The sequence below is a fragment of the Microcaecilia unicolor genome, chromosome 10 (assembly GCF_901765095.1).
Source record: "Microcaecilia unicolor chromosome 10, aMicUni1.1, whole genome shotgun sequence".
In the NCBI taxonomy this organism is placed as follows: Eukaryota; Metazoa; Chordata; class Amphibia; order Gymnophiona; family Siphonopidae; genus Microcaecilia; species Microcaecilia unicolor.
The window spans coordinates 38216689-38244524 of record NC_044040.1 but is presented as its reverse complement, the minus strand read 5'-3'; the positions used below and the strand labels follow the sequence as shown (position 1 = coordinate 38244524).

The window sequence follows — 27836 nt, the reverse complement described above, 5'->3', positions numbered from 1 at the left end:
ATCTAGCCCAGTATCCTGCTTCCAATAGTGGCTAATCCAGGTCACTAGAAGCTGGCAAAAACCCAGTTAGTAGCAACATTCCATGCTACCAGTCCCAGGGCAAGCAGTGACTTCCCCCATGTGTCCCATGTCCATCTTAATAATAGCCTATGGACTTTTCCTCCAGGAACTTGTCCAAACCTTTTTTTAAACCTATATACACTAACTGCTGTTACCACATCCTCTGGCAGTGAGTTCCAGAGCTTAACTATTCTTTGAGTGAAAAACATTTTCCTCTTATTTGTTTTAAAAGTATTTTCATGTAATTTCATTGATTGTCCTCTGGTCTTTGTACTTTTTGAAAGAGTGAGAAATTGATTCGCTTCTACCCATTCCATACCACTCAGGATTTTATAGACCTCAATCATATCAGCCCCAGCTGTCTCCCTTCCAAGATAAAGAACCTTAACCTCTTTAGCCTTTCCTCATATGGGAGGGTTCCATCCTTTTGTCATTGGGGTCGCTCTTCTCTGATCCTTTTCTGATTCTGCTATGTCTTTTTTGAGATATGGTGACCAGAACTGAATGCCGTATTCCATATCATCATGCTGATCAATCCATAGACTGGTGGGTTGTGTCCATCTACCAGCAGGTGGAGATAGAGAGCAATCCTTTTGCCTCCCTATATGTGGTCATGTGCTGCCGGAAACTCCTCAGTATGTTCTCTATCTCAGCAGGTGATGGTCACACACAGCAGCAGCTCTGGCTAGGTCTCCAAGCCTAATCTATAGGTTTTGTTGAGTACCTGGGGTTGAGGGCTCTTCTTGAGCAAGTGCAAACATGGTGGTGCCAGGTCCCTCCTTTTCTCCTCCCTCCCGCTGGCTCCGTTAAAAAATAAATACATTTTTTTGGAGGTCCTTTAAGGGCGTTTATTTCAACGTTTATATCAGCGTTCCTTGCAGCTGCTCACTGGGACACCAGTTCGTTACAGCTCGGAGCGAGAAGCAGGTAATTTTTACCTTTTGTAGCGGGCAGGGGGTTACCCAATCGGTCTCCACGTGGCCTATGGCGTTGGAGGGCGAGGGTGCAAAGAATCGCTCCCCGGATCGTGTGTGCGCATCTAGCGGGGATGCGGGGGTTTCAAAACCTGAATCGCCTTTTTTTGGGCGTCAGTTTGGAGGCCGGTCAGTGTCCCGGTTCTTCCTCCGGTGCGGCGGTTTTTCCCGCCATAAACGCCCATCCCCCGCTGCTCACCCCCCCCCCCCCCCATTTTGGCCGGCCACTCTGCTCGGACGGCTTCTTCTTGGGCCGCCCTTGAGGTGGGAGACGTTAATGCTATGGTCGCCCTTGATTCGGGCGACGGCAAGAAAGCAGCCAAAGTTAAGCGCCATTCTTCCCGCGCCGGACGCCATTTTGGATGCGCAGCATGTTTCTCCCCCGCTCTTGCGAGCGCCGGTTGAGGGTGCGTCTAGGGCCGTGGCCCAGGCTGCAGAAGTGCACAGTTCGGGGGGTTTCTCCCCTGAGTTCATTTTGCTGCTGCATCAGGCTTTCCTTATGCAAAACGCTGCCCCTGCTCCCTTGTCCGATAAAGGGGTTGAGGCCTCCGGAAGCAAACGCCCTCGGGTGGATTTCCAGGCCCTAGAGGACTCTGTTTCCTCTGATGTAGATGAGGGCAGCGTATCTGAGTTCTCCCAACGGTCCTTTGGGGATTCCTTGGAGGAGATGGATTTCCGCTCGGATGGAGCGGATGACCCCTCTGCAGCGCGGATCTTTCGCTCGGAGGATTTGCCCAACCTGTTAGTGCAGGCCATGAGCATTTTGAAGATTTCCTCTCCGGAGGACGTCTCTCCCTCAGCCTCTGCTGGCTCTGCCATTATGCTGGGGACGAAGCGCCCGCCTAGAACCTTCCACGTGCATGAGGCCATGCACACATTGATTTCGGCTCAATGGGATGTCCCAGAAGCGAGCCTGAAAGTGGCTAGGGCTATGTCCCGCCTCTATCCTCTGCCTGAAAGTGAACGGGAGGCCTTTCTTTGGCCTACCGTGGATTCTTTAATCACTGTGTTGCCGGTGGAAGGTGGCACGGCCCTAAAGGACGCCCAAGACAGAAGATTGGAGGCGGCTTTAAGGTCGTCCTTCGAGGCGGCTGCTTTAAGTTTGCAGGCCTCAGTTTGTGGCTCCTATGTGGCCAGGGCGTGCCTGACGATTGTGCAGCGGGCTTCCCCCTCGGATCCTTTCTTGAGGGCTGATTGGCCGGCCCTGGAATCGGGCTTGGCCTATTTGGCAGACTTGCTGTATGATGTCTTGAGAGCCTCGGCTAAAGGTATGGCTCAGACAGTCTCTGCACGGCGTTGGCTTTGGCTGAAGCATTGGTCTGCTTACCACGCCTCTAAGTCTCGCCTGGCTAAGTTGCCTTTTAAAGGCAAGCTGCTCTTTGGGGTCGAGCTGGACAAAATTGTGACCGATCTCGGCACGTCTAAGGGCAAGAGGTTACCAGAGGTCAGGGCTCGGGCCAGTGGTGCCCACCCCGGTTCCTCCAAAGGACGGTTTCAGGAAGCCCGTCGGTATCGCCCGGGCAAGTCGGGCTCCTCTGCCCCCTCTTTCTTCAAGAGGAACTTCTCCCCCAAGCAGCATTCCTTTCGCAGAGACCGCCGTCCCGGAGGTGCGTCCTCCGGTCCTCCCCCAGGGTCTCGTACCCAATGACTGGGCCCTGGTCCATGGCCCAGAGCAGATTGGAGGACACCTGTTCTCGTTTCTGGGCGAGTGGGCCAGGGTAACTTCAGACGCTTGGGTGCTGGAAGTCATCAGAGACGGCTACAAGCTAGAGTTCTGCCGACCCTTAAGAGACGGGTTTGTGCACTCTCCCTGCAAGTCTCCGGTCAAAGCTGTGGCAGTGCAGCAGACTTTGGACAATCTGATCCGCCTGGGTGCGGTCGTTCCGGTGCCAGAAGATCAGCTTGGCAAGGGACGTTACTCCATTTACTTTGTGGTACCAAAGAAAGGAGGTTCTGTACGACCTATCCTCGACCTCAAAGGGGTCAATCGGGCCTTGAAAGTTCGGCACTTCCGAATGGAGACTCTCCGCTCTGTTATAGCGGCAATGAAGGCAGGGGAGTTCCTGGCATCCTTAGACATCAAAGAAGCTTACTTGCATATTCCCATCTGGCCTCCTCATCAACGCTTTCTGCGTTTTGCAGTCCTGGGCCGACACTTCCAGTTCAGAGCCCTCCCGTTCGGGTTGGCTACTGCCCCGCGGACCTTCTCCAAAGTAATGGTGGTCATCGCGGCCTTCCTACGAAAGGAAGGAGTACAAGTCCATGCTTATCTGGACGACTGGTTGATCTGAGCCCCCTCTTATGCAGAGTGCGGCAAAGCTGTAGACCGGGTGATTGCTCTTTTGAGCTCCCTGGGGTGGATCATCAACTGGGAGAAAAGCCAGCTGCGCCCGACTCAGTCCCTGGAGTATCTGGGAGTTTGTTTCGACACCCAAGTGGGCAGAGTGTTCCTGCCAGACAATCGGATTGTCAAGCTTCTGGCTCAGGTGGACCAGTTCCTAGTAGCCTCTCCTCTTCGGGCTTGGGACTATGTGCAGCTGTTGGGCTCTATGACGGCCACGATGGAAGTAGTGCCCTGGGCCAGGGCTCATATGAGACCACTACAACACTCTCTGCTTCAGCGCTGGACTCCAGTGTCGGAGGATTATGCTGTGCGCCTTCCCTTGGACCCAGCGGTGCGCAAGGTGCTGAGCTGGTGGCTGAGGACAGACAAGTTGTCCGCAGGAATGCCTCTTTTGATCCCGGAGTGGGTTGTCGTCACAACGGACGCCTCTTTGACGGGCTGGGGAGCCCACTGCTTGGGAAGGACAGCGCAGGGGCTCTGGTCCCCTGCAGAGGCAAAGTGGTCTATCAACCTCCTGGAACTCAGAGCCATTCGGTTGGCGCTTTTGGAGTTTCTCCCGGTACTGGCGTTGAAGCCAGTACGGGTCCTGTCGGACAATACCGCGGCTGTGGCCTATGTCAATCGCCAGGGAGGTACCAAGAGCACCCCTCTAGCCAAGGAGGCCATGAATCTATGCCAGTGGGCGGAAGCGAACATGGAACAGCTGTCGGCGGCCCACATTGTGGGAGTCATGAATGTCAAAGCGGACTTTCTCAGTCGCCATACCTTGGATCCCAGAGAATGGCAGCTGTCGGCTGAGGCGTTCTTGGACATCACGAAGCGCTGGGGCCAGCCGAGCCTAGATCTGATGGCGTCATCGGCCAATTGCCAAGTGCCACGCTTTTTCAGCAGAGGACGGGACCCTCGATCTCTGGGAGTAGATGCTCTTCTCCAACAGTGGCTGACACAGGAGCTTCTCTATGTGTTCCCGCCCCGGCCCATGTTGGGCAGGGTGCTAGACCGGGTGGCAAAGCATCCGGGCCGGATAATCCTGGTGGGTCCGGACTGGCCCAGACGTCCCTGGTATGCGGACTTGATCAGGCTCTCAGTGGACGGCCCTCTGCGGCTGCCAGCGGAGCAGGGCCTGTTGCATCAGGGTCCCGTGGTGATGGAGGATCCCTCCCCCTTTGGTCTTACGGCCTGGCTATTGAGCGGCAGCGTCTGAGGAAGAAGGGCTTCTCAGACAAGGTCATTGCCACTATGCTGAGAGCGAGGAAGCGCTCTACTTCTACTGCTTACGCCAGGGTTTGGCGTACCTTTGCATCGTGGTGTGAGGCAGGCTCTCTTTCTCCCTTCACTGCTCCAATTTCTTCAGTGTTGGCGTTCCTGCAAGAAGGTCTGGAGAAAGGCCTGTCGCTCAGTTCCCTTAAAGTCCAGGTAGCAGCTCTGACTTGCTTCAGGGGTCGCCTGAAGGGTGCTTCCCTGGCCTCGCAGCCAGATGTGGTGCGCTTTCTCAAGGGAGTTAATCACCTACGCCCTCCTCTGCGCTCGGTGGTGCCTGCGTGGAATCTCAATCTGGTGCTAAGAGCCTTGCAGAAGCCACCTTTTGAACCCTTGTCGAGGGCATCTCTGAAAGACCTGACGTTGAAAGCAGTCTTTTTGGTGGCTATCACTTCAGCCAGACGAGTTTCCGAACTCCAGGCGCTGTCATGTTGGGAACCCTTCCTGCTTGCCCTTAAATACGGTATGTAGCAAATCTGATATATACATGCAATGGGTGGAGCTGATAGAATGTTGATCTGTTGACGCTGGATAAACATTTGATGACTCGCCACGCAGACAGAAATAGTGTCCGAATCACTTTTAAAAACAGTGTTATGAATTGCTTGTCTAAATTTATTTTCCTCTGTAATATGTTGGGATTATACACATTTTGTTGTTGTTGTTTTTTTGTAGATGCGTTGCCCAGGCTGCCATTTAAAATAATGATTTTAAAGCTATCTCAGAATAAATTCACTATTATCCCAGAAGAAATCCTCCATCTTCCACAGTAAGTTAATTGTTTCAGTATTGAAGACTACAGGAGTTACATGTAAGGAAGTCAAGTAGCAATTTAATGATAATTTAATCAACGGGCCTGGCCCTACCACTGAGTGTCTGTGTTTTGTGCACATGGCACTAGCTTTTCAGCCCTTATTGTCTTGTGCAAATGAGGCCCCTCAGTGAAACTCTGCACATGGCACCTCATCCATCACAGGCCTCCTCTTTAAGATATTATAATAGATCTAATGGACCTTGGAGGGTTGTGCTGAAAGAGTACAGTAGGTCTGCTTTGATTATTTTATTTCTTACATGCTGCTACTATTTTCACTTTTGAATTGATCAGGAAAGTCAAAAGAAAGATGGCTGCACTGAGAACATTATACATCAGAGAAGTGAGTGATCCTTAGTGTTAATTGGAGGAAAGATATCTGGTTTTATGAAGTTGGCACCTGTTGGAGAGGGCAGTTATAAAAGACTTTTACCTGTATAAATATGTATTTACCAGGGTAAAGTAGTCTGACTGAAAATTAAACAACAGGGAGTGGGAACTATATCAGGCTCTTTGAAAACAGACTCAGGACTCCAAAGTGAAATTAAAGGTGTTTATTTAAACTGACTCGACATGGCGCCATGTTTCGGCACATACGTGCCTTCCTTAGGAGTCTTGATGTGTATACGTGACAGTGGAATTTCACAAGCTATTGAGCTTTTTCCTTAACCAATGGTCTTTTTAAAGACCAATTCTTGTTTGTTTTACCAGATGCCGTTACAAAGAATATATATGACTGTATGTTTTCGAAGAGGCTGATCCAGTTCCCACTCCTTGTTGTTTGACTTTGTCTACTTTGTGGGACCTTTGTGTTCTTTCTACTCTTCGTGAGGTTTTTTTTTTTCTGACTGAAAATTAACCACTTCATGCATGGATAACACTATGCACAGTTTCAATTGCAATTGTACTTTTTAACTGCATTACAGAAAAGCATTCCTATATGAGTATGTATGTTTAGGGAGCAAAATGTAACACCAATATGTAATTAGTGAAAGTGCATAAGTGTTATTACTCACACATATAGCAGATGCAAAATAAACAGACACTTTTTAGTGCATGGGCTAAAGTAGTCCTCAGGTTCACACAACCCAGTATATTCAAAAGAATTGCCCCAGATCAGAGAAGGTTACAAATTTAACTGACTGCTCCAAAATTGATGGAAATTGTGCATAGTTTTAGCTGTGTTTGAGATGGTCAGTTTTCAGTCAGACTACTTTACCCAGGAAAATACATGTTTATTTAGGCAAATGTCTTTTTAAATTGCCTTCTCCCATAGGTGTCAACATTAAACCAGCTAGGGGTGCAGAAATACATATTTTTTTTTCTGTGACTTTGAATTGATTTGTTTGTTCATCTCTTTGTATTCTAACTTCTCTTGGCCACACAAAGAAGTGGTAGTGAAGTAACTGCCAGCACAGATATGGATACTAGAGCAAAGGTAAAAATGATCAAAACTTGACTTTTGGCATTTTGTATAAATTAATGAAAAATATCCCCTTTCCATAAACTGTTCTGCCTTAAAACTTAATGGAATGGGTCACTGAATTTGGGACCACAAATTTTATTTTAAACTGATGAAGTGCTGTACAGCTGGCAAATTCCATCATTATCAGCTTACTGTGTAGAAATTCTTCCATTAACATGGTATATTTGTGAAATATCCTTTGTTCACGTTATCACTGCTGAGGTTGGGAGTAGGAGGAATGCAGTGGGGATTACAGGATGCAGCTGAGAGTTATACATTTCAGTGGGTAATTTTTTGCATATATACCGGTATATGGCATTGTATCACATGAAATGTCTCTTAAAAAATCAACCTCCATGAGATCATATGTACTTTCATGTGACTCACGTGTTGTGTGTGTTTGAGGGCAGATTGTTTATAAAGTTCGCTTTTGTATTTTCAGATATAATTAGTAGTTTCATTGGAATTCTACTATCAGTTTAGGATGCAAATATAGCCATCCAGCTTCTGAAAATTACACCCTGTTCACTAGTCAGTGAATTTTACTCAAAACTTATTGGACTGGATTCTTAGCTGGTGCAGTCAGAATTATTTAAGTGCTGCTATCTGGATAATTAATGGCACTGAATATTAGATTTAGGACTGCTGTTGAGCAGGACTAAACCTGATAGTGCATGTGTAATCAGTATATGTGTTCAGTGCCATTAATTCAGACTATTGGTACAATCATTAACATCCCAATTCGATTATTGTAATGCCATGTATGCTGGATGTAAGGAGTACCTGTTGAAAAAAACTCCAAAATAGCTCAAAACACTGCGGCCAGGTTCATATACAAAATCTCTCATTTTGAAAGTGCCTCCCCTTTGCTAATCAAATTACACTGGCTTCCCATCAAAGTGAGAATCACCTTCAAATTATGTACCTTTATCTTTGAAATCCTAAATTGCACAGCTCCAGACTATATGGTACCATTAATAAACTTACTAAATATGAGGCAAGAAACCATCTCAGACTACACCTCCCAAATTGCAAAAAAGTGATCTACAGAACTATCCACTCAGCAGACTTCGCTTACCTAGAAACCAAATGGTGGAACTCCTTACCACCCAAAATAAATATACAGGAATATACTAGATTCCACAAAATCCTCAAATCGTTCCTATTCAAACAAACCATCAAAAAACCCAACATTATCTCAAACAACTAACTATTACTTGAATTGGTTATTATTTTTATTTATTTTATTTTTGTTACATTTGTACCCCGCGCTTTCCCACTCATGGCAGGCTCAATGCGGCAGGCAATGGAGGGTTAAGTGACTTGCCCAGAGTCACAAGGAGCTGCCTGTGCCGGGAATCGAACTCAGTTCCCCAGGACCAAAGTCCACCACCCTAACCACTAGGCCACTCCTCCACTCCACTCTGTTTTACCATTAACCTTCTCTTTTCTTCATGTACAATTTCTCGTTCCTAATAGATTTTCTAAATGTTAAACATCCATAGCTATCCCGGTATGTTTATGATACTGTTTTGTAAATTTGGATTCTTACAACAAATTATCTGTTTATGCATTATTCTTTGTTACATATCCTATACTGTTTATTGGAAGCCACATTGAACTCAAACTTGCTTGGGATAATGTGGGATATAAATGTCACAAATAAAAATTATCCAGATAGCAGTACTTAACTAATTTTGATGACTGTACCAGCAAAGTGTTCAGACCAAAATGTTTTGTGTAAAATTCACTGAAAATACAAAAGCGTACTTTATAAACAATCTGCCTTCAAACGCACGAACACCCGAGTCACGTGAAACTACATATGATCTTGTGGAGGTTAATTTTTTTAAGAGGCAATTTATTCAGATTGCGTCTGAGTATTGCCACTATCTGAGTAAGTTATATCACTGCTTCCGCGCCTCTCCTGACCTGGTCCCTTTTTATCCAGATAATATCCACCTGTTCAGCTGTTTAGGATATTATCCAGATACTTTTCAGAATAGCGCCCTTTCAATTTTGACCCAGTTGTTTTAAAACAGATAAATTGTGATTGCGATTATCCTTATGGTGCATTTGTAGACTTATATAGTGACAGTTGGTCCATTATACTCGATTACAGTTAAGAAATATTTTTATCAGTTGCTTAAGTTCTGTTTGTTCTTAAGTTTACGATCGGTGGACTTATGTAGCAATAGAATTACGGAGCTCTCTGGGCCTGCACACTGGGAATCCTTAAACCTAAGGGAGCTGCTGTTCAGCTGCAATCAAATTGGTACCTTGAATATGAGCGTGGAACCTCATAAATGGGCCCGACTTGAGAAACTGCATCTCTCTCACAACATGTTGAAGAAGGTAAAGTATAAGATTTGGAAGACTTGATTTAATAGCTTTTTCCAGATTTTGAACATGGCTATGCTGTTTCTGTGCTGTGGTGCAGGTTTTATCACAAACCAGTAGAAGTGGAAGACTAGGCTGATAATTAAGCAGTGGAGTGAGAACCAGAAGGTTTGGGGTTCAAATACCAATTTCCCCACTGACACTCCTTTTGACCTTTGGAAGTCACTTCATCCACTGCCCCATGTATAAACTTAGATTCTCTGCCTATACCTTAAAATAAATTGACTTGACCTTTAATTTAATTAGACATTCTTTAGCGTCTTCACCAGATTAGTCCAGAATTTGTGGGTTGTGTCCGTTGACCAGCAGATGGAGACACAGAAATCAAAGGAGCACAGGGTGGTACCATTCTAAAAGAACTTGAAGATGTTGGAACTGGTGAAGGGGTGTAACTTGGAGGACTTTCTCTCTCGGCATGAAAGGAATGTCTGCTAGAAAGAGGCAATCCAAAAATACATGGTGGACTCCAGGTCCCTTCTTCTAACTTCCCCTTTTCCGTGGCAGGGGTTTTCTGGGGTTGAGATGCATCTGAAGCCTGGACAGGATATTTGAAGATTACTCTGTGACACTGACCTGCAACTAAGACATAAAACAGTCAAGAGTGGAGAGGCTGACTCAGACCCTGTTTTCTAGGAATTTCTTGAAGGGTTGAGAATTATGAGATTGGATTATTTATGAGCTTTTGTCGCCTTTGTGAAGTTATTTATTTATTTATTTATTTATTTATTGCATTTGTATCCCACATTTTCCCACCTATTTGCAGGCTCAATGTGGCTTACATAGTTTAGTTATGATATTGTCATATGAATAAAGTTTTTAAGACTAGCTGGTTTGGATTTTCTATTGCTCTGTGATTTGGATTTGCATCTCACAGCAGCCAGTCTTTTTAAAATGAAGCACTATGGAGGCAATTCTATGAATTGGTGACTCATTGTAGGTGAGAAACCACAATGATAAACCACTTCTAATGTTTGTATAAAGATGAGAGGAAAAGTTTCATACTACCGTTGCAGATAAGTGCAGTTTTGAATGGATCTGTATCTTTGCCAATAGTTTTTTGGAGAGGTTTTTCAGCTTATGGATTACTTTTTCACCGGAGTGCTCCAATATTTGAAATAATTCCAGTCATGATACTGGATGGAGCAATGGTAGTATGAAGCTTTTCCTCTCATCTTTATACAAACATTAGAAGTGGTTTATCATTGTGGTTTGTGATTCACGTTAAGTTTTGTTTGACAACCGAATGAATGAGTGAATCTGATCTTTGAATTTACGCTTGTGTGACTCATTGTAGGTGCCAAAAATGGTGCGCTTGTCTCCAGTTCTGTATTGGCTTAAGGGTGCACCAAAGCTGTTATAGAATCTTAATGCAAAGCCATATTGACACGCCAAAAGTTAGGTGCCCTTATGACAGTTCAAAGGCTGGTGTATTTAGTCTTGTCTAAGTGCACCATTCAATGCTCAAAACTCATAGTATAAGTTCCACGCATCACTTGGTGACATGACACATCCATGCTCCACCCATGTATAAGCCCTTTGATAGTTGTGTGCTAAGCAATTTAGGTGCATGGTTTATAGCATAATATCCACCACTTGTGTGTAACTAACAATTACTCTTGCCAACCATGGACATAAGTGCTATTAATAAGTGCTATTATTCTATAAACTAGGCGCACTATTGGTAGCTAAATTTAGGTGCCAGCTTATAGAATTGCTTTATACATATACTGTTGAATGTAGTTAAGCCATACAGATAGAGCAATACTATAGACATATAGGAGGAGATTCTATATATGGTGCCTAAAAAATTGGCGCCAATTACAGAATAGGGTTAGTTGATATCTCAGTGCCTAAAACTACGTGCATCTTTTTACACTAATGAAAATTTGGCATACATCCGGGCGCGTAGACTGGCACACTTTGTTACAGAATACACTTATTGAGTTGTGTGTGTAAATTCTAATCAGTGCCAATTAGTGGTCATTTTTGCTTGTTAAGAACTGTTATCAGTGCTGATTAACTTGTTAAGCCAATTAAGTTATGCAGTTATAGAATCCACACCGATTTCGGTGCAATTCCCTGATGGTCCAGTGGACCCAGGCTACCCCCTCCTGCACCCTCCTCGCACCCCAGCAAAGATTTACTCTGGTGGTCTAGTGACCCCCCTCCCCTGCCCTTCTTTGCCCGTACCGTAAAAAAAAGTTGGAGTCAGGACAGGAGCAATCTCTCCTGCCTCTGGCCCCACTGCTTCCAAAATGGTAGCATTCAACCCCTGCCCAATGCATTCTGGGATGGATTGAGCAGGGCTAAGCACCATATAAGGAGTTTTCTCCTTATATGGTGCTTAGCCCCACCCAGTGCATCTCAGAATGCACCAAGCAGGGGCTGGACACAGCCATTTTGGAAGAGACAGGGCCTGAGGGAGGAGGTGTTGCTCCTGCTTCTAACTGAGGGCAGGGGGCCAATAGACCGGGGTAAATCGGTGCTGGGTGGGCAGCTCGAGTCGGGGGTGTGGGGTTGCTGGAAGGAGTGGCCCGGGTCCACCCGACCACCAGGGAATTGATTTTGGGGGAGGGGGGCGTTGGGAGGAGATCCACTGGACCACCAGGATTTTTGTGCAAGCTGTCGATTGCATTTGATAGCTTCGAGTTGTAAACAACGACCAATACACAAAGGGGGATCTGTGCATCTCGTTTGCATGTGATCCCCCTTGTGCATTGGTCGCTGTTTTCCGACACGGTAACTTTTGTGCATTTTGCCCTCAGTATTTACCTTTGTGTAAACTACTTAAGGCAGCTCTATTTAGAAAGTATGTGCTTTCAGGTTAAACTTTGACTAATGATTTTTGTTCTATTACACTAAAGGTCCTGTTTACTAAGCAACGTTATATGTGCGTTAATGATTTTCAGTGCACAACCATGTACATGCCTACAGTATCTCTATGGGTGCCTACATGGTTAGCTTATACGCTAAGTGTAGGTGCGCTAAAAACACTAACGACCTTAGTAAACAGGGCCCTAAGATTGTATGTCCTGCTTTCTTCATTTTGTAAGGTTCCAATTGGAATGGTTTGTATTTAGAATATAATCCACTCCGAACTAAATTTGGGTATAAGTGGAATAGAAATCTATGGTAATGTAGTGAAATGATTTAACAGTCCTTTATGCTTTGTATGGTACTTGGTTTTTGTTACATTTTTATTCCAGATTCCACCTGAGATTGGCTTCCTTGAAAACATAACATCCTTGGATGTAAGCTACAATCCTGACCTGAGATCTTTCCCAGATGAAATGGGGAAACTCTCCAAGGTTTGGGACCTTCCTTTGGATGGACTGCACCTTGATTTGGATTTGAAGCATATAGGATGCAAAGCCAGAGATATAATTAGGTAATGCATACGTTTATTATAGAGCTGGTTTGTAGAAATAGATCTCTATACCATTGTATTTTGGCAAGGTATATTTAATAAATTCCGTTGGTTCTGGCCAGGTTTCTTCAGCAGCGTTTGAAGAAGGCTGTGCCGTATAATAGGATGAAGCTTATGATTGTTGGGAACACTGGAAGCGGTAAAACTGTACTGGTACAACAACTGATGAAGTGCAAACTTTCAGAGCTGGGACCTGAAAAGAGTACTGTAGGGATAGATGTGAAGGACTGGCTGATTCAACCAAAAGGCAAAGTGAAGAGAGAACTGCTGCTCAATGTGTGGGACTTTGCAGGTATTCTTTTTTTTTTTTTTTTTTTAATTTGCATTTCAATAATACATCAAAGACAATACGTTGACAAGAAATCCAGAACAATGTACATAGTAAAGTCAGCAACAAAATAACAAAGAAATTATTATTTCAACCTAGTCCACATTAAGGAGGGAAATCTAGACTTAGAAATCCATAGGAAGATGGATACAAAAAGAAGGAAAAAAGAGTAAGACCACCCCCCCAACCCTTATCAAATTCCTGATAGACCCAAAGTGATCCTAAAAAACTAGGAGGTGTTAAGTAAGAGTAGGTTCATAAAAAATATACCGAACATTCTGACGTACCACAAAGCATTTACAAGGAAATCTAAGTTGGAAGGAAGCTCCTAATGAAGTTACTGTAAAACCTAATTCCCAAAACGTCTTTCGTCTTAGCCGAGCTTAGCCGAGTTTAGGTGGCAGAGCCGGTGGTGGGAGGCGGGGCTAGTGGTTGGGAGGCGGGGATAGAGCTGGGCAGACTTATACGGTCTGTGCCAGAGCCGGTGGTGGGAGGTGGAGATAGTGCTGGGCAGACTTATATGGTCTGTGCCCTGAAGAGGACAGGTACAAATAAAAAGTAGCACATATGAATTTATCTTGTTGGGCAGACTGGATGGACCATGCAGGTCTTTTTCTGCCGTCATCTACTATATTACTATGTTATGTCTAGACTGCATCTAAGCAAACACATCGGGAAACACCTGTACCTTTTTTCCCCATTAAAAAAAGTATCTGCAGTCTCAATACTGAATCTGTATCTTGATGGAAAACGAAAAAAACCAGTAAAGTGGCTCTAGCTGTTATTTCAGACTCTGAAGATTCCAAAATATCTGAAATGTTCAAATCAACCGGGGGTTCCGTTATTTTTTTTGTATCAATTGAAGTCACATAGAATATTTTTTGAAGAGGTGGGAAACCTTCCTCCAGAAATTTCAACACAGTTTGCAAAAAGCTATGGAAAAGATTGCTCACCGGAGTTAGCCTGGATTGTGGAAAGTTTAAAAATCTTAAATTCAAACTTCTTTGAGAGTTCTCCAGATTTTCAATTTTCCGTATTGTAAGTGACTTGTCTTATATTAACAACGATTGAGAGGATTTTATCTCAGCAACAGATTTATCCAGTGTATCAACTCTGGCAGTGCAGGAGTTAACTTTTTAGTCTCCAAATCTTGCGGCTTAGCTACAGATTAGTAGAAATTGAAGTAATAGAGGAGCAAACCTGGTGTAAAGTCTCCAAAGACATCCATAGCGTGTCCAAGGTCACCAACTCTGGCTTCACCAATGACTTAAGCAGGGGAGAAATAGTCAAAGCAACAGGCAGACCAACTACCGTTCATGTTTTCTCCAGCACCAGACTCCTCCTGCACCATTGGAATCTGTGCCATACTCTCCCCTGGTAACGACGCCAAACAGGGGCGGACGTTTAGGCCAGCTATGGCAGGGCCCTCAGATGACACTCTTCAGGAACGGCATGTCTGGGGCGGCTTCGTGGCATTTTACCTCATCATGGTGACATTCCAAACCCGGCAGCGATTCCCATACACTGCCCTGCTGCTGCTGGCACCCGCCTCTTCCCTTTACTGTGGCTGCCTGAAGTAACTTCCTGTTTCGCTCTGGCAGCCACAGTAAAGGGAAGAGGCAGATGCCGGCAGCTGCAGGGTAGCATATGGGAATCGCTGTCGCTACTGGGTTTGGGATGTCATCATGACGAGGTAAAATTCCCAGGGGGGGAGAGGGTGGCATGTTAGCTCCTCTTCAGGCGGCATCTTGCCTTGGGCTGGTCCTGATGCCAAAGATCTCAAGGGCACCGATGATGACTTCATTCCCCAAGTACTTGCTTGCTCAACCACCCCTGCGATGCCAGAATTGCTGGCACCCTCCACTTCTCACGGTAGGCTAGATTACGCAGGAGTTCCAGGAATCGGGAGAGTCAAAGGTCCTCCAGGGCTTAGTGAAAACTTGCTATCCAAGCTGGAACTCTTCCCCGCCCCAGCAGCAGAAATATCCATTGACAAAAAGGAACCACATAAGTTGTTATAGCAGTTTGTCGCGAGGTGATAGGAGCCGATGAAGAGGGAGGCGCTCCTCTCAGCTTCCCCCCGCGCTTAGGCATCCTGAGGAGTATGTTTGAAGAGAAAATTCAAGGTAAAATATACTCCAGAGTGGGAGCACTTTGCATCAGCGTCATACTTTTAATGCCATCTGGGCTTTTATTTATTTTATTTATTGCATTTGTATCCCACATTTTCCCATCTATTTGCGGGCTCAGTGTGTCTTACAATATTCTCCCCTATTTGCAGTTATTCTTAGAGTGCCACTGATAAACTACCCTATTCCTCTAGTATCCAAGCCAGCTCTGTGTTGGCTTTGTTCTGTATCTGCTATCTGTATGTCCCATCTTCACATATCCCCTCTGCTATCTGTTAAGATGGTTCATAGTATTTTGCTGACATTGTATTATACCTCATATGAATATTCTACTGTGTTGCCTGTTAAGATGTTTCATTTGTGTTTTACTGACATTGATTCATGTTTCTGATATATGGATGTTCTACTGTGCTGTTTTAATAGGTAAATTACTGATACTGTGTCATATCACTGCTATTACTATTATTTAATTTGTCTATTAACAAATTTTTCTGTTTGTATATTATGCTGACATTTGGTCATTTTACTGTTGCTATGCTGTTATTACAATGTCAGTTGTCTTTGTTAAGCTACATCTTCCTGGAGGAAAAGGACATAGAATGTTTTTGAATGGACGTAGGAATAATCCACTATTTCTGGGATAGGCGGAACGGAATGCTTGTTCTTTTGGCCGCTGTCAGAGACAGGGTGCTGGGCTCAATGGACCCTTGGTCTGTCCCAGCAAGGCGATGCTTATGTCTTATTTGTTGTACACTGGGTTGAGTGAATTGCTTCATAAAGGCACTCAATAATTTGTAATAAATAACGTGTGGGCTAAAATCTGCTTCCTACTTCCCTACCATCTCCATTATTAATCGCCCCCCCAAGACTGAACCCTCTAAGCTTAAGATGCAGCCCATAGATAGAAATGTGATTATAGCAGTAAATTAATCTTTATCAAGAGAGATTGAAGTTTCTGTGCTTTTATTGGACAGTGAATGTGCGCCACCTGGTGGATGTCAGCTCTGACTGCAGCAGAAAGCCAGAACAGGTTGACATGGCTGTTTCTACAGTTTCCTGTCCTGTTCCCATGCGTGAGCAGTTAAAGTAGATTATAAGTAGGGTTACCAAATTTGCAGAGACAAAAAGTGACACAAAAGATAAAATGCAGCTGTGCTACACCCTTGCCATACCCCCTGTCCCGCTGTGCTGCACCACACAGAGGGGCATAATCGAAAGGGCCGCCCAAGTTTTGCTGAGTATGTCCTCACAAAACGTCCCAGTGGAGGGGCAGGGAAACCTGTATTATCGAAACAAGATGGACGTCTATCTTTCGTTTCGATAATACGGTCGGGGACGCCCAAATCTAGAAATTTAGGTCGTCCTTAGAGATGGTCGCCCCTAGCCTTGGTCGGTTCTGATTTTTGACGATAATGGAAACCAAGGATGCCCATCTCAGAAATGACCAAATTCAAGCCTTTTGGTTGTGGGAAGAGCCTGCATTCGTAATGCACTAGTCCTCCTGACATGCCAGGACACCAACCGGGCACCCTAGGGGGCACTGCAGTGGATTTTATAAATTTCTCCCAGGTACATAACTCCCTTACCTTGTGTGCTGAGCCCCCCCAAAACCCACTACCCATAACTGTACACCACTACCATAGCCCTTAGGGATGAAGGGGGGCACCTAGATGTGGGTACAGTGAGTTTCTGGTGGATATTGGAGGGCTCACATTTACCACCACAAGTGTAACAGGTGGGGGGGGGGGGGATGGGCCTGGGTCCGCCTGCCTGAAGTGCACTGCAACCACTAAAACTGCTCCGGGGACCTGCATACTGCTGTCATGGGCCTGAGGCTGGCACAAAATAATTTTAAAGATATTTTTTTAGGGTGTGAGGGTGTTAGTGACCACTGGGGCAGTAAGGGGAGGTGATCCCTGATTCTCTCCGGTGGTCATCTGGTCATTTCGGGCACCTTTTTGTGCCTTGGTTGTAAGAAAAACAGGACCTGGTAAAGTCGTCCAAGTGCTCGTCAGGGACGCCTTTTTTTTTCCCCATTATGGGTCGAGGACGTCCATGTGTTAGGCATGGCCAAGTCCCACCTTCGCTACGCCTCCGACAGGCCCTGTGAACTTTGGTCATCCCTGCGATGGAAAGCAGTTGGGGATGTCCAAAATTGGGTTTCGATTATACCAATTTGGGTGACCCTGTGAGAAGGACGCCCATCTTGCGATTTGTGTCAAAAGATGGGCGTCCTTCCCTTTCGAAAATGAGCCTGACAGTCACCATGACCCCCCCCCCCCCCAAAAAAAAAAATCTGGATTCTTTAAGCAGTGAAAATACTGGTAATAGTAACAGAAATGCATTTTCTTCCATACACTGCTAAATACAACGTTAGAAAAGATATACGTTTCCAAAAAGTCCCCCCCCCTTTCCCTTCCCTCCCGTCCATGAGCATCATATCCCTCTCACCTCTCCTCTTCATCCCCTTCTATCCATGTGCTGTATTTCCCCTTTTTCCTTTCCTCCCCCCATGTATGACCCCTTCACCAATCTTTTTTTTCCAGCCCTCTCCCTCCCTGCACCCACACTCCATCCACCTTTTTTTTATAGCCACCTCCCTCCACTCACCTGACTTCATCCATCCACCTCCTCTCCTGCCCTGGTGGTCCAGTAGTGTGGCCTGTTTGGGGCAGGAAAGAACCCCACTCTTTCCTGCCCGCTGCTGCTGACCTGCTCGCTGCCTCCGGCGCTTCAGAATGGCTACCGGGACCAAGCAGTGGCCTCCCAAGGCTTCCTTGGGAGTTTCGTGAGGCCGTTGCTTGAAGTCGCAGCAGCACTGAGCAAGCTGGACCATCAGGGCACATTAAGCTATGTTTCGGGGAGGTCACCCTGAGGGCCCGGCCACCAGTCCACCTGCCAGCCAGTCCGCCTGCCCAGAAACCTGAACAAATGGGCAGTGTGAGAAAAAGCGCCTGGACCCCTGACAGTCTCCTGAAAAGGAGGACATATCTGGGGAAATCCGGACAAATGGTAACCCAAATTATAAGCTTATTTGTATTATTGTTCCTTATTTAGGACAAGAAGAATTCTACAGCTCACATCCCCACTTCATGACTCAGCGAGCTTTGTATGTGGTTGTGTTTAATCTCAGCAAAGGAGCTGCAGAGGTCGATGCTATTAAGCCATGGTTATTTAACATCAAGGTAACTGGCTTTTATTTAGATTACAAGCATTGTTATTGGTTGTTCACATCTAGTTAGGACAGAAACTTTAGCTTTATTGTAACATTGTAGTACTACAACATGATACTTATAAGAAATTTTGACCAGACAAAATTATTTTAAAGCAGAGGTTCTTAACTTGGGAGGTCTGAGGATGGATTTTAGAGGGTCCATGAACTTGGATGGGGAAAAAATTACAACTTTAGTTTTACTAACCTCTAACTAAAATGTAACTTTTAATTCAATAATGAATATAAAGTGATATGAATACAAAGTAATTTATGATCTCTAGACTCCAAAAATATGTAGCTTCAGTAAATTTGCTATCTTAACATTATCATAGCTTGAATGAGCAGAACACGTGTCTTCGGGAGTTGAGTTTGGATTTATGTACTCCTCAAGCAGGTAAGATGTATGAGCCTTTGGGCATGGACATTAGGTACCTTCCTTCCCAATTTATCCTAAGTGCCCTGTTACAAAATTACTCTCATTTTTGTGTGACAGAAACCTTCAGATATGAAGGTAGAACACTGTAGAATGCAGTGTTGGTAATGTCTATTCATTCTTTGTCTAAGGGTGGAGACATCTATAGTTGGTTATTTTATTTATTTGTTGCATTTTTATCCCACAATTTCCCACCTCTTTGCAGGCTCAAAGTGGCTTACAATACATCATGGATAATGGAAATGAGAAGAGAATGAACAATTGGTATTACAGAAGGATTTGGGGTTACATGATAATGATAAAGCATAGTAGTGAAATAGCAAGAAAGCATTATAAGACAGTTCTGGATACATGTGGGGTTTCACATGTTTTGTTCTTTGTGATATGTCTTGTCGAAAAGATAGGTCTTCAGTAGTTTGCGGAAGCTGGCTAGTTCAGTAATCGTTTTTAGGTTGCGCGGTAACGAGTTCCAGAATTGTGTGCTCATATAGGAATGTGTAGTAGAATTCCATGATTGACCATGTCAAAGGCGCTAGACATGTCGAATTGTAAAAGTAGTATGTTCTTGCCGGTTGCAATCATTTGTTTGAATTTTGTCATGAGCGTAACTAGTACTGTTTCTTTACTGTGGTTAGAACGAAATCCTGATTGGGAGTCGTGTAATATTGAGAACTTGTTTAGATAGTTTGTGAGTTGTTTGGTCACCATCCCTTCTGTTATTTTGGTTATTAAGGGAATGGATGCTACTGGTCTATAGTTGGTTAATTCACTTGCATTTTTCTTTGCATCTTTGCATTATGTTAAGAGTCCAGTCAAACTGTGTTGCTGATACAACAGATGACCAGAGGATAAGTTATTAAAATTATTATTTTGTGGGACATTGATTTTTCTGCTTTCCCTTCTAGGCTCGGGCCTCATCTTCTCCTGTAATTCTGGTGGGGACTCATCTGGATGGCACTGATGAGAGGTGTCGCAAGGCCTGTCTGGCAAAAATTCAGTGCGAGTTGCTGAATCGACGAGGTTTTCCTGCAATCCAGGGCTGCCATTTTGTTAATGCAAAGGAGGAATCAGATTCTCTAGCAAAACTTCGGGAAACAATTATCAAGGAGAGCTTGAATTTCAAGGTAAATTTGTTTATGGACTTGCTTTTTGCAAAACTCTTAGCTTGTACATTTTTAGTATCGGATTCAATGTGTTGTGTTTCACGGGAAGTTATTTTAGACATCAACTGCAGTAATTACATACGAATGATTAATGTGATCATAGAAGTAAGAAGAAATGTATCCCTGAATCAACTTCACTGAAAGCATGCTTGCCAATAAAGTGGTAGTAAAGCCCATCTGGGTCAAAATACATGATCAGGTAAGATTAGGAGTGGCGATTGATGATATAATTTTGCCAACCTTGTGTAATGTAATTTTATAGGAACTAGAGGAATATGATTCCTCTTTGTCTCCAGCATAGCTCTCAATAGTCATACCCTATGCTTGGAACAGTCTTCCTGAGTTGATGGGGCTTTTCCGTCTCTGGCTGTGTTCCAGTCCCACTTAAATATAAACTTTTAAAATTTCATTTAAAAGCAGAAACCCTGGTTTTCACACATTCTCTGAGGACAAGCAGGTGTGGTATTCTGACTGATGGGGGATATCAGTAACAGAGCCCTGGTATGGAGATGCTACCCAGCATTCTATTTTCTAAAAGCCTTTAGAAGTGGCCTTCTGTGCATGTGTGCGTCTTCCTTGCCCGCCATTGTTGCATGGGCCCAGGTCAGTCTTAATTTTTCCACGGATCAGTGAGGAATCTTCTCAGTGTCTCTCCTTAGCATGCATCTAAAGAGTTTGGTGGTTTGCCTTGTCCTTTATTATTTTGCCTACTTTTGTAAATGTTGCTTGAGGCCAGATCCTTTTCCCCCCCTTTTATTTCCTTAGGGTTTTCAGTGTTAAATAAGTTTCCTTTATTTTTTTGTGGCTTTCCAAGCCCCCTTAGGCGTAATGCTCCCCAATCAGAGTTTTTTTTTCACAATTGAAATGTTTAATTCACCTTGACTATTGTTCTCTATATGTTACTCAAAACTCCCAGTGGTTTTAAGTAGTGTGCTTGGTGTAGTAGGACCATGTCCCCTTAACAGACATCCACAATTGGTGCCTACAATACCTGGGGCACAACTGTAATCCCTCTTTTTGTAAACTCAGTTCAAAGATGTCAAAAAGATGGATTACAGGTTGAGAGAAACAGTGTGAAAGGTGCAGAGAAGTCTGTTTTGTCAACTTTGGCATTGGAGGCATTGATCTCAGTGGCTCTGGGAGCTGCATCAGATACTGGGTGTGCATTGGCATTGAGGAGGTCTCTGTTTGCCTCAGTATCGAGCATCAGCAGCACCCATTGGGATTGGGCATCCTCTGATCCCATCCCAAGGATGAGGAGTGATTCATCTTTGTCCTTGATGATGCGTAGAACCCCAGTGTCATGCATCAGGCAGAGTCCAGGATGCATGAGCATTGGTCCTTCTTGAAGCAGGGTGTTGAAAGCACAGAGGCATTGGTTGTCAATGCCCTGAAAGCACCCTCAGAAGTGAGGAGAGCTCATCCTCTTGGGACCCGAACAGGGTATGATAGCCTCCATCGATTTCGGCCCAGATCGAACCAGCCAAGCCAATGGTGGCCTTTGAGGATTGGATTGGTTTTATTAACTTGATATACTGCTTAATACCAAAGTTTTAAAGCAGTGCACACTAATTAAAAATAGACAGTAAAAGACAATAACATAGTTTATATTAGATTAAAAATAAAAGTAAAATAACATAGCAATAATTAATTAATTACAACAGCAATCCATACAGAACCAGAAGTAAGACCTATTGAAAAACATTTTAAGAACTCCAAGTTTTCAGAGCCTTAGAGGAAGCAGGATAACTAGATATGCTACTAACGTTAACAGGTAATGAATTCTATAAGGATGATCCCATATAACTGAATGTTCTTTTTCTCGTGGAAGTCAGTTTAACCATCTGTAGTGAGGAAAGCTGTAATAAACAGTGTTGAGAAGAGCGCAGAAAACGCTGATATTCTTGTTTAAGTAATGTATCAGAAAGGTACTTTGGTCCGTCCAAAAAGGACCACACACATTACTTTAAAAGTGATTCTGGCTGAAATGAGTAGCCAGTGTAATTCTTTTAAAATTGGTGTTATATGGTCTGTTCTTTTGCCATTTAACTATTAAATGAGCTGCACTGTTTTGAACCAACTGAAGTCTCTTCTGACCTCTTCTGAGGTCTTTGTAAGACCTGGTACAAAGAATTACAGTAATCAAGCCTGTTTCTAACCAACACATGCACTAACTTAATCAAGTTGGCCCAAATCAGAAGAGGCTACAGTTTCCAAATCTGTCTCAACTGAAAGTAACAAGATTTGACAGAATAATTAATTTGTTTGTCAAATTTCAAAGAATTATCACAGGGTAACTATTTCCTCTTTAAGAGGAATTTGTTTACCGTGCAACTTCGGATGAACAAGCAAAGGCTTGTTCTTGTGAGATAACCAAATCATGGCTGATTTTTCTACACTCAAAATTAAAATCGTGATCTTTCAGCCACTCCTGTAACAGATCAAGTTTACAGTTGAGTTCTGACATCACCTGAAACTAATCCTCCTTCATGAAAACAGTTATTTGTACATCATTAACAAAAAGGTGAAAAGGAAACCCTCAGCTCTCAAGTAATTCAGCTAAAGGAAAATGATATAAATTGAAGAGCATGAGTGAAATCAATGAACCTTGTGGTACTCCTTTTCTGTAAATGCTTATGAGAAGATGACTCATAGTTCCAACGTACAAATTGAGTGCAATGGGAGAAATAGAATTCAAACCAATGCAAAACAGTGGAGCGAATGCCAAACTTAAACAAGAGACCAAGTAACTGAGTGAGAAACAGTATTGAAAGCTGCTCTGAGTTCTAATTATATCCAGATAGCATCATATCCCTAGTGACCCTTTACCAGCACATCATTAGCAGTAGACCCCAGAAGAGCCTTAGTGCTGTGATGAGACCTATAGTCCAGTTGACACTTTGCAAAATTTGCCTTTTTTCCACAAATCCACTTACGTCTCTCAAGCACCTTAATTAACAGTGACAAATTTGAAATTGGACGGAAGCTGGGAATATCTGTCCTCAGATTTTTCCCCTTTTTTAAAATAGGGGAAATGATAGCCTCATTTAATCTATTGGGTACCTTTCCAGTTTATAAAGAAAGATTGACCAAATAAGCCACCATTGGTAATAAAACCTTTACTACATTGAAATAAAATATTTAAAGGAATTAAATCCAGAGCTTTTGCAGAGGAACTTAAACTTTGAAGATATTTATTCGCTTTTAAACAGCCTCAGAAAAAGAATCCAAGGCTATTGAACAGTTTTCTGCACAGACACTTTTAGCATAATCAGGTGTCAGTAGTGTGTAAGTCAGGTGCAACTTCTCTATTAGTAGCAAAACCCTCTGTGAAGAAGATGTGGAGGGGCATAATCAAAATGGACGTCCTCGTTTCGATTTGGACATCCTCGCAAGACGTCCCCATCCAGGGGTGGGGAAACCTGTATTTTCAAAACAAGATGGACGTCCATCTTTCGTTTCGATAACATGATCAGGGACGCCCAAATCCTGGAATTTGGTTGTCCTTAGAGATGGTCATCTCTAGACTTGGTCGTTTCTGATTTACGGCGATAATGGAAACCAAGGACGTCCATCTCAGAAAAGACCAAATGCAAGCCATTTGGTCATGGGAAGAGCCAGCATTTGTAGTGCACTGGTCCCCCTGACATGCCAGGAGACCAACCGGGCACCCTAGGGGGCATTGCAGTGGACTTCATAAATTGCTCCCAGGAATATAGCTCCCCTATCTTGTGTGTTGAGCCCCCCCAACCCCCTCTAAACCCACTACCCACAACTGTACACCACTACCATAGCCCTTACAGGTGAAGGGGGGCACCTAGATGTGGGTACAGTGGGTTTGTGGTGGCTTTTGGAGGACTCGCTGTTTCCTCCGCAAATGTAACAGGTGGGGGGGAGGTGGGCCTGGGTCTGCCTGCCTGAAGTTCACTGTACCCACTAAAATTGTTCCAGGGACTTGTATACTGCTGTCATGGACCTGAGTATGACATCTGAGGCTGGCTATCAGTATTTTGAAAGATGGTTTTTGAGGTTGGGAGGGGGTTAGTGACCACTGGGGGAGTAAGGGGAGGTCATCCCCGATTCTCTCCGGTGGTCATCTGATCATTTCGGCTATCTTTTTGTGCTTTGGTTGTAAGAAAAACACGACCAGGTAAAGTCGTCCATGTGTTCATCAGGGATGTCCTTGTTTCTTTCGATTATGGGTTGAGGACGTCCTAGTGTTAGGCATGCCCATGTCCCGCCTCTGATACGCCTCCTTGAACTTAGGCTGTCTCTGTGACGGAAAGCAGTTGGGGACATCCAAAATTGGCTTTCGATTATACCAATTTGGACGACCCTGTGAGAAGGACGTCCATCTTCCCATTTATGTCGAAAGATGGGTGTCCTTCTCTTTCAAAAATGAGCCCAATAGTGTACTCTGAAACCACAGATTTTGGTTCCACAGGCAGGTGACTCTTTACTGAGACACATCTTTAAAAAAAAAAAAAGCTATAAAGGAGTATGTCAAGGAATTTTATAGAATATACCCAAACCTACCACTATTAGAGAGTCTGTAAGGCTGGTGTTACAGGTCTTAAAGAAACTTCCCTCATAGGTTATATAGCACCTATTTCTGCCTCCATCTCTGTTATATGGACCTTGGAAAGAGTGTCTTCAACAATAAATTGTTCTGTCACCCTCCCTCTCCCCCCTCCCCACACACTCATCAGGGCAGGGAGACTTGGATGTTCCAAGAAGAACGGAATATATTCTCATTTCAGGATGAAAAACTGTATCCATATCTAGACAAGCATCTTTATTGAAAATCAGGTTCCCAGTCATGAGGTCACTGTTGGGAGAATTGCCATATGGTTATAGGCAGACCATTCCTGTGATCTCCCTTCTGATCCTTCTCAACTACCAGGAAGTACTTTATCTCCACAGTAGGAACCAGGTGCATTCCAACCTTGGAAAGACTCCAAGATGCTGGCCCTTATTGGCAAAAAAGTGTTGCAAGGAGTGATGATGAGTTCTAGAATTGCAGCTTACTAACTGTAAATGGTACAGTATACCCACAACTGCATTCAAAAGCTCAAACCCTACAGACATGCTCTTTCTGAGGAAATGACATGAAAAATTCCTAGAGAATATCATCAATGCAAGAGAATGTGGTAATGTCTAGGGTGGCCAACTTATGAGAAGAATGACACCTTTTTCCATGTTTATCAATAGCCATTGGAGCCAGGAGGTTAGAATGGTTTACTGCATCAGGTCTGTTGGAAAATGTGTGTTAGGTTTTCCCCTGTATAGGGAGCAAGTGCTAACCTGTTTGAAAATAAGTTCATTGAAACAGTTAATCTACCCTCTGGACTATCAACAGCTTCTGTAGGCAGGTTTCAGCCTTCAGGAAGCAATCCTTCCCTATAGAAGAATTTTACTATCATACATAAATAGATAGAAAAACCAACAACAGCAGCAGCTATTACGTTGAGCCAAAGGAAAAGACAGTAGACCAAATCTCAAGCCATGTCTTAGCTAAAGACATCATTTGAGTATGTTCACCATAACCAGTTTTAGCAGCAGTGGAGAATAAGCTCTTCTGACAGGTGGAAGACTGTAATTTTGAAGCATATCTTGATCTCTAATAAGAAAGAATCTGTGGGTATTGAAGATAGTAGGTCAAGATTGTTGCTTTTATTTTTCTAAAATCTACCCTGAATGGGCCCATTCATGCCACCTCTGTCAATTATAACCCTCTACTTTAATGAAAAATAGGATCTTGACTATAGGATGGAGCAATGTAGAAAGTCTCAGAGCACAAAATTGGGAAGTAATTTTCTTCCAGATATTTCTTCAAAGAGAATGGGAGGTACGAGACTGATGTTGGACCTAAGGGACCTCATATGTTTCTTTTTCAGGAAAAATTCTAAATGAACTTGCTGAAAACCATCCTTTCTCTGTTGGAGGTAGACTAGTTATATTCTCTGGACCTCAGAGATGCTCCCATTCACATTACAATTCACCTCCATAAGAAGTTTTTATTTTTTGGTCTATTCAGAATTCACGATTGGTTCCTGGTCTTTACCATCAGTATCTCAGCAGCCCTCAGTTTTCATTGCCTAGCTTTAGTGGGTACCCATGTCTGTAGGAAAAATTGTGGGGTTTTTTTCTTACCTAGAAGACTGGTTAGTGAAAGCCCCCCCCCCCCCCCCCCCCCCAAAGAAAAAGAGGCTAGTCAAGCTCTGGAGAAAATCATTCAAGTTTCAGAATCCCTAGAATTTGTCAAAAATTAGCCTTACTACTATTGCAACAAATCTAATACATTGGATTCCCTAATTAACTTTCAAAGTGGGTAAAGCTTTCCTTCCAGAACATAAGCTCTGATAAATATTATCAGGATCGTCAAGGGGAAATCAGATCCTTGTTTGTTCCTTCATTCTTCTATTGGATCATATGGCAACCATGACCCATGACCCTTTGTATGCTGCCACATGTCCCACCTTCAGTGAGTCCTCAAATTTCAGTGAGATGAAATGGCACAACCCTTATTTTGTCAAGGAATGATAAAAGTCCTTCATTCCAGCAGCCTCAACATCAGGTCACATTAACCTCGGATATATCAAGTACGAGATGGAAAGCCCACAGTTCTCTTTGCATGTAAGGACACAGGTAAAAAAAAAGGGAAAGTCAGATCAAATACATCTTTTTGAACTAAGAGCAATCTCCAGCAGTTTCAAGGCCTTTGTCAGTTTCTTGACAGGAAAGAGTATATTGATCCGGAAGGACAACTAAGTAGAAATATTCTGTATAAACAGAAAGGGAGGTACCGGATATTATATCCTGTGTAAGGAAGCATTAAAGATTTAGAAATGGTTCTCCTCTTGGAAGATGCTTCTGGCAGTAATGTAACTCCCACTATCATAAAATATTTGTGTTTGGATTTAGAATTTAATTATTGCCTTTCCAAATCCAAACTCAAGGTGAGTTACAGTTCTGGTATTATAATTATTTCCTTGACTGATGGGGCTTACAAACTAAATTGAACAGACAGGCTCATTTACTATCTATATCCATACAAATGGTTTTTGTCTGAAACTTAATAGAGGATATCTTCTGTTATGTTATGTTATCTGAGTCTTATAACCCGCCAACTTTTCCAAAATGAATTCAAGGTGAGGTAACAAAAGAAATAAAAAACTGAAATATAAAATCTGGATGTTACATACTAAATAAAATTAGAACAAAAATATTACAATTATCTATGATTGAGGAAAAGATAAGTTTTTAAAGCTTTTCGAAAGATGAAAAGGTCCATTATTGATCAAAGCTGAACTGGTAATCTGTTCCATAAAAGAATAGCAGTAAATAAAAAAGATCTATACAATAATGCTTTAAAACAAATACCTTTAGTTGAAGGTGGGAAATTGCTGCTGTAGATCTTTTTGAATCAGAAGACAAGAAACTTCCCCTCTTCTGCTCTAGGAGACTGAGCAAGGACAAGCTTGCTTCAGATGCTTTCAGTATATATTGGGAAACAGGGCTTCTCTATGTATTTCCCCATTCCACTAAGATAAAATAAGATAAGGCCTCAGTAATTTCAGTAGGTTCATCCTGCCATGACAAGTTTGGTTTCTTTGTCTATATCAGTTTTGCTAGTTCTGACACCAATTGATCTAGCAGAGTCTCCTACATTCCTAGTATAAGATTGTGGAAAGATTCTTCTCCTGAATATCAGTTCCCTGTTGTTGACAGCAGAGATTTTGAGTGCTTCTTTCAAGAGAAAGGAGGTACTGTATAGTGTTAACAACAACCTATTAGAAGATCATATAACTTTAACTGGAAAATATTC

General features: G+C 43.4%; 1 protein-coding gene across 1 annotated transcript in view; it reads left to right on the top strand.

Moving 5' to 3' along the window:
- Nucleotides 1-27836, top strand: part of LRRK2 (leucine rich repeat kinase 2) — a 255631-nt gene that overhangs the window by 137502 nt on the left and 90293 nt on the right. Inside the window, exons 26-31 of the mRNA XM_030216665.1 lie at nucleotides 5314-5407; nucleotides 9083-9269; nucleotides 12521-12702; nucleotides 12804-13033; nucleotides 18256-18383; nucleotides 19751-19969. Of these exons, the coding sequence (XP_030072525.1) occupies nucleotides 5314-5407; nucleotides 9083-9269; nucleotides 12521-12702; nucleotides 12804-13033; nucleotides 18256-18383; nucleotides 19751-19969 (1040 nt within the window). The remainder of the gene's footprint in view (nucleotides 1-5313; nucleotides 5408-9082; nucleotides 9270-12520; nucleotides 12703-12803; nucleotides 13034-18255; nucleotides 18384-19750; nucleotides 19970-27836) is intronic.